This window comes from Erythrolamprus reginae, chromosome 11, assembly GCF_031021105.1.
Source record: "Erythrolamprus reginae isolate rEryReg1 chromosome 11, rEryReg1.hap1, whole genome shotgun sequence".
Taxonomy (NCBI): Eukaryota; Metazoa; Chordata; class Lepidosauria; order Squamata; family Dipsadidae; genus Erythrolamprus; species Erythrolamprus reginae.
The window spans coordinates 20,955,588-20,971,691 of record NC_091960.1 but is presented as its reverse complement, the minus strand read 5'-3'; the positions used below and the strand labels follow the sequence as shown (position 1 = coordinate 20,971,691).

The 16,104-nt window shown below is 46.7% G+C and overlaps 1 protein-coding gene across 2 annotated transcripts in view; it reads right to left on the bottom strand.

The window, feature by feature from the left end:
- Positions 1-16,104, bottom strand: part of COL9A2 (collagen type IX alpha 2 chain) — a 130,432-nt gene that overhangs the window by 49,564 nt on the left and 64,764 nt on the right. For both annotated transcript variants that reach the window (XM_070764523.1, XM_070764524.1), the window contains 4 exons: positions 15,678-15,731; positions 15,109-15,156; positions 13,760-13,816; positions 6,918-6,971 (listed from right to left, as the gene is read on the bottom strand). In XM_070764523.1, coding sequence (XP_070620624.1) covers positions 6,918-6,971; positions 13,760-13,816; positions 15,109-15,156; positions 15,678-15,731 — 213 coding nt within the window. The remainder of the gene's footprint in view (positions 1-6,917; positions 6,972-13,759; positions 13,817-15,108; positions 15,157-15,677; positions 15,732-16,104) is intronic.

The following is a 16,104-nucleotide window of genomic DNA, read 5'->3' as shown; positions in this document are numbered from 1 at the left end:
TTAGAAAATATACTAACTATTATAAATGTTAAAAATATAAATATAAAATACTTTATTGTCATTGTCAATAAAAGTCATGTGATACCTAGAGGCCAGTCCCAACACACATAACAATCCCCCACAAAAAATTTCCCCACCCACCACAAATTAGCCACCCTGAACCAGCCAAACAGCTACACAACAGACCAAGTAATACTGTCTGTTCTGTCTGGGTGCCCCCAGACTTCAACGCCAACTGGAAAAAAACAGCCAGACACACTGGTAAAAGCAAAGGCACTTTATAGTTTGAAAAATAAACACAGAGAAAAACCTGTTCTTCCCAACAGGCAGGCTATGAGGCTTCACAGCAGAGTCCTGACAGCCAGACAATACAGCAGACTTCTTGCTGGCACACACACCACTGTAGAGAATAAGACCCACGCCTTTCCCCCCAAGGTTTCAGCCTTCAAGGCCACAAGCCAGAATCAGAGATGCCAAAGATCACAGCCAGGTCCCAGAACTCCCAAAGATAATACTCCACAATACAGGAAGGGTGGGTCTGCCTTTTCAGCCTTTCTGGGGAGAACCACACCCAAACCCAGCTGTTGCCTATTTAGGGCTGGAAATACCTGGCTAATTGTCCCCTTCGTTGGGCTGCTCTTCTCTGCCAGAGATCGATGATGGCTTGTGCATTTTCATCTAAGGACTCCAGGCTGCTTGGTGGGGAGAGCTCCATCCTGGGGGACTCAGGCTGTTCTCCCTCTCCCTCGGCCTGATATTCCTCCTCCCCGTCTGCCTGGGCCTCCTCCTCCTCCTCCTGTTCCTCCTCCTCCCCCTCTGAGCATGGAGCCGGCAGAGGTTCAGCCGTTCCCTGAGGAGCCTCAGACGGAATCACAACACCATCCCCCCTCGGAAGGCCCCTCCCCATCTGCCAGCGGAGAGGACGCGGTTTCTGGGGAAACCGGGCGTGAAAATCCTGAATAAGGTCGGGAGCGTCCAACAACGCTGCTTCCACCCAAGAGCAATCATCAGGGTCCCCCTCCACCCATTGAACCTTGTATTGGAAGGAATCGTCCACCCACCGGGAATCCATAAGGGCATGTACCATAGCCTCAGGGAGGTGGTCACGAACACATGGGGCAGGAAACACGGGAACGTTGGGATGGAGCGGACAATCGGGAGGGACAGGGACTAACAGCGAACGGTGAAACACAGGGTGAACCCGCAAGTTGGCCGGCAGGGTGAGCCGGTAGGCCACCGGATTGATCACCCTTTCAATGGGAAAAGGGCCCAGGAACCGGGGATATAATTTGTGTCTGGGTAATTCGGAGGCTATGTATTTCGTGGACAGCCACACCTGATCCCCCACCACCAAGGGGGGCACATCCCATCTGGAGCGGTCAGCCACTCTCTTGTAGTCTTCCTTGGCCTTATTCAGGTACCTTTTCACCATCTCGTGGATCGCCTGCAGCTCCGAGAGGAAGTCCTCGGCAGCAGGCACCGGAGAATCAAGGAGGGTCAAGGGAAAGAAGCGAGGATGGAAGCCACAATTGGCGAAAAGGGCGTGAGTCGGGTCGAGGAGTGGCGGAAGTTGTTAAAAGCAAACTCCGCTACAGGGAGGAACCTGGACCAATCATTCTGGCAATCCGCCACTACACACCTCAGGTATTGCTCCAGTATCCCTATAACCTTTTCTGTGCCTCCATCGGTCTGGGGGTGCTGCGTCGATGCGAGGCACACAGACACGTTCAGGGCCGCCATCAATTCCCGCCAGAACCGGGCTGTGAATTGTGTTCCCCTGTCAGAGACCACCCGATCCGGAAGCCCATGTAATCTAAACACGTGGCTGATAAACATTTGGGCCATGAGTTGGGCAGTGGGCACCCTAGTGCAAGGTACAAAATGAACCATCTTGGTGAGCATGTCCATCACCACCATGACTACTGTGAAGCGAGCTGAAGAAGGCAAATGGGTTACAAAGTCAATGGACATGGCACCCCAGGGTCTCTCAGGCGTGGGCAAAGGTTGCAGTAATCCTGGTGGGGCTCCAGTCACCCCCTTGGCCGTATGACACCGGACACAGGTGGCCACATAGGAACGCACATCATCTTGAATGTGTGGCCACCAGAACGTCCGAGTGACCAGTTCTAATGTTTTGAACAGGCCAAAATGCCCCACCACTGGACAGTCATGACACTGGGCCATAATCAGGCCCCTCACTGGGCCAGCGGGAACATACAGCTGCCCCCGGTACCGAAGCAGACCGTCTTGAAATGTCCAGGGGGAATTAGGTGTTAACTCCCGCACCCTCTGCGCTACAAACCCATCCTCCCGCTGTGCCTCCCGTAAACGGCAACACAAGTCCACTGGGTGCTGGGTCGCAGCCAAAGCAGCAGGGGGTAGAACCGTCTGCAGAGGAGCTGGCTCCTTCGGGTGCGTGTACTCCGGCTTGTGCGACAAGGCGTCCGCTCGAGGGTTCTGGGCGCTGGGAGTGTACCTGATGCAGAAATTGAACCGTGCGAAAAAGAAGGACCAGCGGATCTGTCTCTGGTTCAATTTTCGAGCCGTCTGCAAATACTCGAGGTTCCGGTGGTCCGTCCGTACCTCAATCTGGTGACAGGCCCCCTCCAGGTAATGCCGCCAATGCTCAAAGGCGGCCTTCACCGCTAAGAGTTCCTTCTCCCAAATAGTATAATTTCTTTCCGAGGGAGACAATTTGCGGGAGAAATAGGCACACGTAAACAGCATGTCACCGGGACGATGGGCTTGGAGGAGCACGGTGCCAACCGCTACATCCGAGGCGTCTGTTTCCAACACAAACGGCCGAGCGGGATCAGGATGACGCAGAAGCGGTTCCGCCATGAACGCCGCTTTTAGGGCCTCAAAAGCCCACTGTTCCGCCTCCCCCCAACCAAACGGAACTTGTTTTTGTAACAAGGGCGTGGTTAACGTGGCATACCCCAGAATAAAAGCCCGATAGTAGTTCGCAAACTCCAAAAGACGTTGTACGTCCTTCACTCGTCGTGGAGGTTGCCAAGACTGAAGTGCGACCACTTTGCCCGGGTCCATGGAAATGCCACCTGGAGACAAAATGTGCCCAAGGAATTCGACGGTAGTCTGGAAGAATTGGCACTTCTCCAGCTTGGCATACAAATGCTGCTCCCGCAACCGGAGCAGGACCCGGCGCAAATGGTCCAAATGCAAGGCATGGTTTGGGGAATACACTAAAATGTCATCAAGGTAAATCACCACGAAATGGTCCAACATGTCCCGGAACACGTCATTCATTAGATGTTGAAACACGGATGGGGCGTTGGTGAGGCCAAAGGGCATCACGGTGTATTCAAAGTGGCCATAACGCGTGCCGAATGCTGTCTTCCACTCATCCCCGGCCCGCATCCGGACCAAATTGTACGCACTGCGCAAATCAATTTTGGTGACTACCGTTGCCGTCCGCAACCGGTCCATGAGTTCAGGGATCAAAGGCAAGAGGTACCTATTACGCACCGTGATGGCGTTAAGGCGCCGATAGTCACAACAGAGGCGAAGATCGCCCGTTTTCTTCTTCACAAACAAAACAGGGGCAGACAAAGGGGACTTGGATGGCCGAATAAATCCCTTGGCCAAATTCTTTTCAACAAACTCCTTGAGAGCCACAAGCTCCGGCTCTGACATGGAGTACAAACGACCAGCCGGGAGCTTGGCGTCAGGGATCAAGTCTATGGCACAGTCGTACGTCCGATGCGGTGGTAGCCGATCTGCCTCCTTCTCGTTAAAGACATCGGCGAACTCCTCTAGGCAACAGGGTAACTGGATCGCGGGAACCACGGGGCCATGAGCTGCGCACACATGTCGGTGGTGGTCCACGCACTGCAAACTGGAGAAAGTTACCAGGTTCTGTGACCACACCACATGCGGGTCATGTGCGCGCAGCCACGACAACCCCAGCATGAGGGGAAAATGAAGCCCCTTGGTGACATAAAACTGCAGGGCCTCCTCATGAGTTCCGATGCACATCCACACTGGCAGGGTCTGGAACCGGATGGGACCAGCCAGCAACACCCGCCCATCGATGGTCTCCACGGTTAATGGCGGGATGACAGGACAAAGGGGCAAGGAATGGCGGTGGGCAAAGGCTTCGTCCAAGAAATTCGTCGTCGCCCCCGAATCCACAAGGGCCAACGCAGGATACGCCAGAGTCCGTTGCGCAATATGCAGAGTCACAGCGAGCGTCAGGTGACGAAACGGTCCGGAGTCGGTAGCCGTGGAATCAGGAGAAAGTGGGATCCCCGCCCGACCTAGTGTTGCCACCAAGCCGGGCCTCCCTCGTTTCCCGACCGTTCCGGCGACTGAGGACGTTCAGACGAAGGCCCCGCCATCAGAAAGTTCATGACAGGGACACAAGGGGTTGTCTCCGGGAACTGCACGGGGGACGCCATTGGAAGCACGGGAGAGCTGGAGGGTACTGGAACGGCGGCAGCCACCGTGCTCCGCCTCTTGTGGGGACAAACTACAGCAAAATGTCCCGGGGCCCCGCAATAGAAGCACAACCCAGCCGCCCGCCGACGCCCTCGTTCCTCCGGGGTCTGTCGGGGTCGTGCGTAACTCACGTCCATCGGCTCCCCGGCGGCAACACGATCCATCAGGCATGGAGGCAGCGCTGGGGAAAAACGTCGGGGCGCAGGGACCGGAGCCGGGGTGCCTACGGTCGACAACCCCCGCCGCGGAACAGGTGTCGGCGGAACGCCTGACACACGGGGGTTGGACCGTCCTGCTCGACGGACTTCCCTGGCCAACAGCCTGGCCTCTATTGCCAAGCAATGCCGCTCCAAAGCGTCCAACGTGCCGGGCATCACCTCATGCACCAGTTCATCTAACATAGTGTCTGATAGTCCGTCCTGAAAGGCCTCGATCAGGGCAGCCTCATTCCACTGGACTTGCCCGGCCAGAGACCGAAAGTCAGCCATGTAGTCCGCCAGAGGGCACGAACCCTGGCGCAGTTGCTTCAGCGCCCGCGTGGCCGTCTGCTCCTGCACCGGGTCCGCAAATTGGTGACGCAGCAGGTCACAGAAAGCAGCATAGTTCTGAAGTAGCGGGTCATCCCGAGCCAGGTAAGGTGCCACCCATGACGCTGCAGGGCCAGCCAACAAGCTACACAGAAACGCCACCTTGTGGTCATCCCCCAGGAAGTGCATCATCTGGGCATTGATAAACAGCTGCACCTGGCTCTGGAACGCCGAAAACAGCCGCCGGTCCCCCCAGAACTTTTCCGGCATCGCCACAAAACATTTCCTCCTGGGCAAAGGTGCTGGAGGAGGTACCACAGGGGCCGCCTGGGGTGGGGCCGGCTGGGACAAAACCTCCACCTGGCGTTGTAACACCAGGACTGTCTGGGTCAACTGTGCAATGTCCCCTCGCAACTCTGCAAAGACAGCCTGCATGTCAGCTGCAGAAACGTCCATGGTGGCAGGCAAAAACAGGAAACCAAACAGCAAAAAATGCCAAACAAGGAACCAGCAGCAGAGAGCAAGAAAAATAAACAACCAAACCACCCCTCCAAAATGAGAACCAGGTGTCTGGTGGTTGGTGGAGTATTATACTGTTCTGTCTGGGTGCCCCCAGACTTCAACACCAACTGGAAAAAACAGCCAGACACGCTGGTAAAAGCAAAGGCACTTTATAGTTTGAAAAATAAACACAGAGAAAAACCTGTTCTTCCCAACAGGCAGGCTATGAGGCTTCACAGCAGAGTCCTGACAGCCAGACAATACAACAGACTTCTTGCTGGCACACACACCACTGTAGAGAATAAGACCCACGCCTTTCCCCCCAAGGTTTCAGCCTTCAAGGCCACAAGCCAGAATCAGAGACGCCAAAGATCACAGCCAGGTCCCAGAACTCCCAAAGATAATACTCCACAATACAGGAAGGGTGGGTCTGCCTTTTCAGCCTTTCTGGGGAGAACCACACCCAAACCCAGCTGTTGCCTATTTAGGGCTGGAAATACCTGGCTAATTGTCCCCTTCGTTGGGCTGCTCTTCTCTGCCTGAGATCGATGATGGCTTGTGCATTTTCATCTAAGGACTCCAGGCTGCTTGCTGGGGAGAGCTCCACCCCGGGGGACTCAGGCTGTTCTCCCTCTCCCTCGGCCTGATATTCCTCCTCCCCGTCTGCCTGGGCCTCCTCCTCCTGTTCCTCCTCCTCCCCCTCTGAGCATGGAGCCGGCAGAGGTTCAGCCGTTCTCTGAGGAGCCTCAGACGGAATCACAACACTGTCCAACAGCTCACTGATGGTGATCCTTTAGTTCATTGTTAAGTGCAAGTATAGCTCTATTCAGGAAACATATGGTCTGAGTTTTAGTTGTTCTGTATCTTCTGCCAGAAGTTATAGTTAGAAGAGCTAGAGGTGGAGCTCTCGCCTTACAATTGCGAGATTGTGAGTTCAATCCTAGGTAGAGGCAGATGTAGGATCTCCTCCTTGGGCAGAGGGTCAGACTAGATGACTGCAAGGTCCCTTCCAACTCTGTAAATCTATTATCTGTTATATGCTCATCCACCAGCTTGGTTGACAATAAAGTTTGGGATGGAACTGTGAGAAAACAGTACAGGATTTGAACAAAGCCCCTTAAAGAGCCGGGTGGCACGGTGGTTAGTGTGCAGCACTGCAGGCTACTTCAGATAGATGTAGTTCAGCAGTTCAAATCTCACCAGCGGCTCAAGGTTGACTCAGCCTTCCATCCTTCCAAGATGGGTAAAATGAGAACCCAAATTGTTGGGGACAATAGGCTGATTCTGTAAACCGCTTAGAGGGGGCTGTAAAAGCACTATGAAGCGGTATATAAGTGTAAACGCTAATGCTATTGCTATTAATCTTTCAGAGCTGATGTTCAATCAGTTAAAGAGAAAAAGGAAAGGAGGATGAAGCATCTCCATTCTCACCAGCCGTCCTTGTCTTCCAGGCTCTCCAGAGACTCCTGGTCGGCCTATGTGTCCCTAAAAGGAAAGGGAATCAAACTTTCAAAACAAAGGTCAATCAACGGTTTGTAACGGGAAGAAGGAATAACCCTGAGGAACAGAAGGAAGAGACACAACCAAGACAAGTGTGGGCCTGAATTATAAAAGGACTCAAACAAGACCCTTCCTAGTTCTCACAAAAATAAAAGGAGGAGGGAAGCACATTCAGTCTTGTGCAATTCATCAGGAAATCACCATCCCAAAACGAAAGGTGCACGTAACAATCTGCAACTCAAGCTGCACTGGGTGCTGATTTCCTTCTGAGGTGTTAGTTGTGCAGGAATTGAGTATGCCTAATCTAGCAAAAAGAAGGAGCAGGGGAGATAGCAGTGTGGCAGTATCGCAGGGGCTGCCACAAAGAAGAGGGAGTGAAGCTATTATCCAAAGCACCAGAAGGCAGGTCAAAAAGCAATGAATGGAAACTAGTCAAGGAGAGAACCAATCTAAAACTAAAGAGAAATTTCCTGTCAATTAGAACCATCAATCAGTAGTACAGATTTGCCTCCAGAGGTTATGGTGCTCCAACACTGGAGATCTTTTAAGAAGAGATTGGAAAACCATTTGTTTGAAATGGTATAAGGCAGTGATGGTGAACCTTTTTTGGCTCATGTGACAAAAGGGGGTGTATGTGTGTGTAGTGAGTGTGTCTTATGACCACATCCATTCACTCCGCCCCCACGCATGTCTACCCGTCTCCATGCTGCCTCTTGCGTATGTGCATAACTGATCCCACACATGCGCACAGGACTCACTGAAGCCTGGGAAGGTGAAAAAAACAGCCCAACAGAAGTTCAGAAAAATAGACTTCCGGTTTGCCTGTTGTGCTGTTTTTCACACTCCAGAAGCTTCAGGGGACCTTCCCTAAAGCCTCTAGAGGGTGAAACAGCCTTCCTCAAGGCCAAAAATCAGCTGACTAGCATTTGCATACATGCTGGAACTGACATAGGAAAGCAACTCACATGCCCTCTGATATGTCTCCACATGCCACTTGTGGCACGTGGGCCATAGGTTCGCAATCACTGGTATAGGGTTTCCTGCTTGAGCAGGGGGGCTTGCAGGCCTCCCTCACTTTTACAATTATTTTATATAGGTAGTCCTCAACTTACAACACTTACATTTAGTGACCGTTCAAAGTTACAATGGGACTGAAAATGCTACATGACCATTGTAGCATTCCCATGATCACATGATTTACATTTGGATGCCTGACAACTGACTCCAATTTGTGACGGTTGCAGGTTCCCAGGGTCACATGATCCCTTTTTGCAAACATCTGACAAAACGAAGTCAATGGGGAAACCAGATTCATTTAGCAACCATGTTACTACTACTACTACTACTACTAATAGTAACAATAGAGTTGGAAGGGACCTTGGAGGTCTTCTAGTCCAACCCCCTACCTAGGCAGGAAACCCTATACTACTTCAGACAGATGGTTATCCAACATCTTCTTAAAAACTTCTAGTGTTGGAGCATTCACAATTTCTGGAGGCAAGCTGTTCCACTGATTAATTGTTCTAACTGTCAGGAAATTTCTCCTTAGTTCTAAATTGCTTCTCATCTTCTTTAGCTTCAACCCATTGCTTCTTATTCTACCTTCAGGTGCTTTGGGGAATAGATTGACTCCTTCTTCTTTGTGGCAACCCCTGAGATATTGGAACACTGCTATCATGTCTCCTCTGGTCCTTCTTTTCATTAACCATGCCCAGTTCCTGTGACCGTTCTTCATATGTTTTAGCCTCCAGTCCCCTAAGCATCTTTGTTGCTCTTTTCTGCACTCTTTCTAGAGTCTCAACCTCCCTTTTACATCGTGGTGACCAAAACTGAATGCAATATTCCAAGTGTGGCTTTACCAAGGCCTTATAAAGTGGTATTAACACTTCATGTGATCTTGATTCTATCCCTCTGTTAATGCAGCCTAGAACTTGTTGTGGTTGGCTTCGGGCCAGCTCCTATGGCTGCTGATTTTGACTCAGAAGAGTGGGAGCCGTCTGATCACAGAAGACCCGTCTGGCTGGAGGAGGAATCAGACAGTGAACCAGAAGGGGAAAGGGATGAGGAAAGGGTTGGAGATGAAGAGAGGGAGCCAGTTAGAATTCTCTCCAGCTAGTTTCCTCTGAATCAGATGGGGAGGATTTTAGGAATAATCCTATTCTGAATGTTGAGGCCAGGAGAATGATGGGATGCCAAGGGCAATTGCGCAAATGCAGAAACATTCTAGGTCACAGGTGTTAAGAATTAAAGACGCTGCCACAGCCTTGATAAAAGGGAAGTGTTTGCAGATAACAGTGTGGGAGTTTATCAGTTCAATTCTTGGAGTGACTTTGATGAATTGTGGTTTCGTGTTCGCTGTGGATACCTTTGGACATTCTGACATTTAAGCCGTGAGTTTTGGCTAACGTAAGCCAGAAAGGTTTCTGTACTGACTTGAGTGAATTAACTCTGACCTGCTGGACTCTTAAACTAACATGCTCTGAAACTCTGTGGCTGGCAGTCTTCTGAATATAAAGAACACCTCTTTGCTTTATTTTTACAACTGCAGTGATTCACTTAACGAATGTGGCAAGGAAAGTCATAAGATGGGGCAAAACTCACACTTAACAAATTTCTTACTTAGCAACATTAATTCTGGGCTCAGTTGTGGTTGTAAGTTGAGGATTACCCGTACTTGTTTTAACTGCCGTCTAGTCTAATATTTATATGTAGCTTTTATTTTTATGCCTATTTGCACACTGCCCCGAGTTGTTCTGTGAGGGAGACTGGCCATTTCTAAATGTGACATAGAAACAGATAAAGAAATAACAATATAGAAAGAAATAAAAGTAGAAAAATAAAGCTAGCTAGAGCCCCTTTAATCAGAATGGAAACTGACCTTTAGAAAGAGTTATATGAAAAGGAAAAGGTTCTGTCACTCAGTTTTTGTCTCCTGGACAATACAATACTAACATAATTGAACATGACTTCTTTGATTAGAGAGAAGACATCATCTACATTTACTGGTGACTGGAAGCCTCTTATGGACATTTAGCGTAAAAGGGGGGAGCAGGGGCAGAAATGAACTTGTGATTTATGGTTTTAAAGATGAAACAAGATAGATTTTAGAAAGAAGAGAGTCATTATGTAACCTTAACTGCTATGAAAAATATTGGAAACCACATTTTAATGTGTTTTTTTTCTTTTTGCCTACATTTTTCCCTTTTCTTCTTTCCCTATCTCTGTTTTTTCTTGTCTTGCACCTTTTGCCTTTTCTTTCATTTCGTTTTCTTCCTTATATTAGTTTGCATTGGTTTTTATTTTGTTTGGAATAGAATAGTATTGAATAGAATAGTATTGAATAGAATAGAATAGAATTTTTTTGGCCAAGTTTGATTGGACACACAAGGAATTTGTCTTGGTGCATATGCTCTCAACGTACATAAAAGAAAAGGATACATTTGTCAAGAATCATGTGGTACAACACTTAATTATTGTCATAGGGGTCAAAGAAGCAATGAAGAAACAATATTAATAAAAATCTTAGGATACAAGCAACAAGTTACAGTTATACAGTTCTAAGAGGGAGGAAAAGGATGATAGGAATGATGAGAAAAACTAGTAGAATAGAAGTGCAGATTTAGTAAAAAGTCTGACAGTGTTGAGGGAATTATTTGTTTAGTGGAATGATGGCATTCGGGGAAAAACTGTTCTTGTGTCTAGTTGTCTTGGTGTGCAGTGCTCTGTAGCAACGTTTTGAGGGTAGGAGTTGAAACATTTTGTGTCCAATATGTGAGGGATCAGTAAATATTTTCCCCACCCTCTTTTTGATTCGTGCAGTATACAAGTCCTCAATGGAAGGCAGGTTGGCAGCAATTGTTTTTTCTGCAGTTCTGATTATCCTCTGAAGTCTGTGTTGGTCCTGTTGAGTTGCAGCACCAAACTAGACAGTTATAGAGGTGCAGATGACAGACTCAATGATTCCTCTGTAGAACTGTATCAGCAGCTCCTTGGGCAGTTTGAGTTTCCTGTGCTGGCGCAGAAAGAATATTTTTTGTTGTGCTTTTTTGATGATGTTTTTGATGTTAGGTGACCATTTTAGATCTTGAGATATGATAGAACCTAGAAATTTGAAGGTCTCTACTGTTGATACAGTGTTGTCTAGTATTGTGAAAGGTGGAAGGGTGGAAGAGTTTCTCCTAAAGTCTACCACCATTTCTACGGTTTTGAGTGTGTTCAGTTCTAGATTGTTCTGGTCACACCACAAGGATAGTTGTTCAACTTCCCATCTGTATGTGGATTCATCTTTGTCTCGAATGAGTTAGATCACTGTTGTATCATCTGCAAACTTCAGTAGTTTAATAGATGGATTGTTTGAGATGCAGTCATTAGTGTATAGAGAGAATAGAAGTGGTGAGAGTACACAGCCTTGGGGGGCACCTGTGCTAATTGTACATGTATCTGATGTGATTTTTCCTAGCTTCACCTACTGCTTCCTGTCTGTTAGGAAGCTTGTGATCCACTTACATGTGTGTTCAGGTACCACTAGCTGATTTAGTTTGGTTAAGAGAATGTCCGGTATGATGGTACGCTGAACTGAAGTCTACAAAGAGGACCCTAGTGTAGGTCATTGGAGATTCAAGATGTTGAAGGATGTTGTATTAACAGCATCATCTGTTCATCTATTTGCTCGGTATGCAAATTGCAGGGGGTCTAACAGTGGATCCGTGATGGTTTTCAAGTGGAACATCACTAACCTTTCAAAGGTTTTCATAACTACAGATGTTAGAGCAACTGGTCTGTAGTCATTCAGTTCCATGATGGAGGGCTTCTTCGGCACTGGAATGATAGTCGAGCGTTTGAAGCCGGAAGGAACATAGCACAACTCTAGTGATTTGTTGAAGATTTGGGTGAAGATGGGGGCCAATTGGTCAGAGTTAAACGTTTCAATTTAAAAAATATGTAGCTGTTTGTCCATCTATTTGTCTCTCTAAACAATACAGTACTAATAAAATTAATTAATGTCCCTTGCTTGTTTCTGTTAAGGAGTGTGCAGAACCCTTAAGTTATCAAGGACATGCAGAGAGGAAAATGTGGGATTCTAGCAGATATACAGAAGATATGAGTAAGAGTTCAGTCATGCAAGACAGATAGAGTGGTACCTCTATCTAAGAATGCCTCTACTTAAGAACTTTTCTAGATAAGAACTGGGTATTCAAGATTTTGCTGCCTCTTCTCAAGAACCATTTTCTATTTAAGAGCCCAAGTCCGGAAAAATTTCCCAGGAAATTTGAGAGAGGCACGAAGACCCAGCCAGTTTCCTGCCATTCCCCCTTTAATCCTAGCCATTTCTGGGCTGCCAGAGGAGCCTTTCAGTGGCTCTTAAGGAGGATTTGGCAGTCCAGAGTAAACGAACCATTTTCCTTTCTCTGGGCGCTTGGAGAGGGAATAAACCTCTGCCAGCGCTCAGAGAAAAGAAACGCTCCCTTTTCTCTGGGCTGCCCAGAGCGAATGGAGCAGTTTCCTTTCTCTGGGTGCTTGGAGAGGGAATAAACCTCTGCCAGCGCCCAGAGAAAAGAAATGCTCCCTTCGCTGTGGTGACACCCTCGCACTGCCTCCCATACACCCAGTGCGAGGTTCTCTCCTGGAGCATCTGGGCACGGAAAGGCAAAAGGGGGCACTTTACCCCAGCCAGATCAACTTGGCTTCAGCCAAACCGAGGAATCACCGCAGCGAAGGAAAGACGCTGGCTATAAAGCAAGCGAGAGGAGAGGGGAGGGGAGCCCTTCAGCATGGGAAGGAAGAGGAAGCAGGTAGAAGCAGCAGCCGCCTTTTGGTCAAAGGAGTGGGAGATTCTCCCCTCTCGCCCACATGGGTTTCTCTCTCTGGCGCAGTGTATGGGAGGCAGCCTCGCGCTGGGTGTATGGGAGGCATGTGCTCCTCCTCGCCACCTCAGAGTCCCTCTTTTTTTTTTTAAGCCTTAAAGTTTTGGATTTTTTTGATTCTCCTCACCTCACCTTCTTCCTTCGGCAGCAACTGTCCTTCTCCCCCTCTTCCTCCTCCCACCCAAATTCCAAGCTTTTATTTCTTTCCTAAAGGGTTTGCATGCATTATTTGCTTTTACATTGTGTCCTATGGGAAAAAATTGCTTCTATTTACAAACTTTTCTACTTAAGAACCTGGTCATGGAACGAATTAAATTCTTAAGTAGAGGTACCACTGTACATTAAAGTATATAAAATAGTGTTTACTTTTAGAAATAGCATAGTCAAGTTAACCAGTCAATATCTCTCAATACAGTAATAATATTATAAGCCTGTCTTTGTCTTACATATCAGACATACATTATAGCTTAAAAATCCATCAAACTATCACAGAGCCTACTACATCAGTCACAGTGAATATGCAGAATGAGCAGAGACAGCAGAGAGAATCATACTTTCTGGCTCCCTCTTATGGCAATTTGCAACACTACCTCTTAAAGCTACAGTACTTCAATACATACAAGCATTCATTTGTATAGAGTACTAACCGTTCCAACATAATATAGCCAGGTTTTTCTGCTGACTTTTGAACAGCAGGAAATATTAATTTATATTACTGGCAGTTTTGGTAATATAGATTTAATATTTCCCACTGTTCAAGAGTCAGAATTAGGTATGGGAGCTAATTAAGATTAGCCAATTGACATCTATGGCTGCTTAACCTAGAGAAACTTTTCATGATTCTAAAGTGTGTACGGCAATCACTAATAAAGAAACTTCTACAGATCATGGAACCAGAGGAATTCTTACCTTCAACCCCTGTAAACCTGGAGGTCCCTTCAGTCCAGGTGGGCAGTTCGTTGGACACTGCAGGGAAGGGAAGGGAAAGGGAAAGAAGAAAAGCATCTGAGATATCTTTCATCCAAGTAGCAATTTGGACAGCAATAACTGCAAGAGTCACTTGGTTAAGTTGGGTGGCTACAGAAAAAATGAAGGGAGGGTGGGAGGGAGGGAAGGACAGAGAAGAGAAATAGATGGAGGAAAGAAGGTGAGAGAAGGGAGGAAGAAAAGTGGCTGAGTGAGTAGAGGAAGGAATAGTGGAAGAAGGAAGGGAGGAGAGGGGGAGAGAGAGAGAGAAAGAAAAAGAGAAGAACAGAAGAAAAAAGGAAAGGGAGGGATGGAGGAAGAAAGACAAAAAGAAAAGAAAGAAGGAAGGAAGAAGGAAAGAAAGAAAGAAAGAAAGAAAGAAAGAAAGAAAGCTAGCCAGCCCTCTAAAACACCAATGGCTTGGTTGCCCTATGATATTCAGCTAAGATTTATTTATTTGTTTATTTATTTTATTTATTCAATTTTTATGCCGCCCTTCTCCTTAGACTCAGGGCGGCTTACAACATGTTAGCAATAGCACTTTTTTTAACAGAGCAAGGCTAAAGATGAAATTGTTGGAACCTTATACAGATAGCATTCTGGGTGATTGGGAAAATCACTTGCTTTATGTTACTGAGAAGGAAAGAATCTTGGATTCTAAGTCTAACTGACCTAGCCACTATTTTGTAGAGCTAAGGAAGACAATACAATATATATTAGATACAGTACTAAGCGAGCGGAGAAGCGTATTTAATAAAAAGGAAATAGAGACTTAAAAAGGCAAATCCACAGAAATATAACAAGGAAGAGTAGATATGGCACAATTAAACAAGCAAGACCCATCTCACTCTCACCAGGTGGCCAGACCAGGAAATCAACTCCACATAAGGGTTTAAACTATTTTTATTGAGAATGGCTGAAATAACACAAACTGGAAAGTCTAACTGTGCTCTCTTTTCCTCCCACACTTTAATGTTCCTTCTATTAAAGTATGAATGGGATGGAAGCTACATTAGTATATTGCACAGTTTATGTTCCAAATATCACAGTCCACAACTGGTTCAGGATATTTGCTAGCCTCAAATAAAGGTCAAAGGAAGTTTCTTATCTAGTATGGTAAGGTTTGAAAAATGAAAAGCCTTAACAACAATCCTGAAGTGTAAAAAAAGAAAAACGAAACCCAACCCATGGGAAGAGAAGAAAGAGTTTCTTTGCATCTTAATTATTTTTCAACTAGCCCAAGACATGATGGGCTTTGTTTTTAAATGGGAATTAAATGAAGTCTTTCTTACCACAAAATCAGCACTGCCTTCAGCTCCTTGGATACGACCAATTGGGCCCTTGGAAAACATAAAAAGCATAAAGCCATCAAAAATGCAAAGGATTCTCTCACTTGTAAAAAAAAAAATAGGGAGAGTGACTTTTCATTTTTAAATGAAAGAAAAGTGTTGGTGGCTATGCCTATCCAGACTGAACATTGAGTGAATTCAGTTCTTATATATTTTTTGAGTGTTGATATTTGAGCTGTTCACTAGATGTTACTCTCAAATCTATAAATGACTCACCCTCATATTACCACGTAAAGCACCCAAATCAGTAGCAACAGAGTTGTGGTGGAATAATTCCCAGGAGGGAGGGGCTGCATTCCAGAGGAGCAAGGGACAACTCAGTTAAGATAGTTTGTGTGAGAGAAAGAAGGTCAAGATGGCACCTCCCCAATAGTTTCCAGAGTATATGCCTTTATGAGGTGCTATCATGCTTTAGTTGATCAAGATTCTGTCTACAGGTAAGGAACAATAAAGTCATCTGCTTAGAGGAACTTGACTGTGTCTTTCTTTTTTGGAGCCTGACAACAACTTACTGGCTTTCCAGGAGGTCCTGGAGGCCCTTGTGGCCCATCTGGTCCACATTCCCCCTAAAAAAAACACAAGAAGAATCACAAAACTATTCCAGCAGCAAAGTCCAAAAGACAATCTTCCACTCACAATTTTATTTATTTGTTTGTTTGTTTGTTTGTCAATCAAGTATAGTACTATAGTACATATTAACATAATATAACATAAGTAGAACGTAGTAATAGAAAGGATAATATGACAGTAGGACAGGGACATTAGGCACATCAGTGCACTTATGCACGCCCCTTACAGACCTCTCAGAAAAGGGGGGAGGCCAATTGTAGATAATGTAAGGTTGAAGATTTTGGGGTTGGGGGAAGCAACAACAGAGTCAGGTAATGAGTTCCAGGCGGTGACCACTCTATTGCTGAAATCGTATTTTCTGCAGTCATG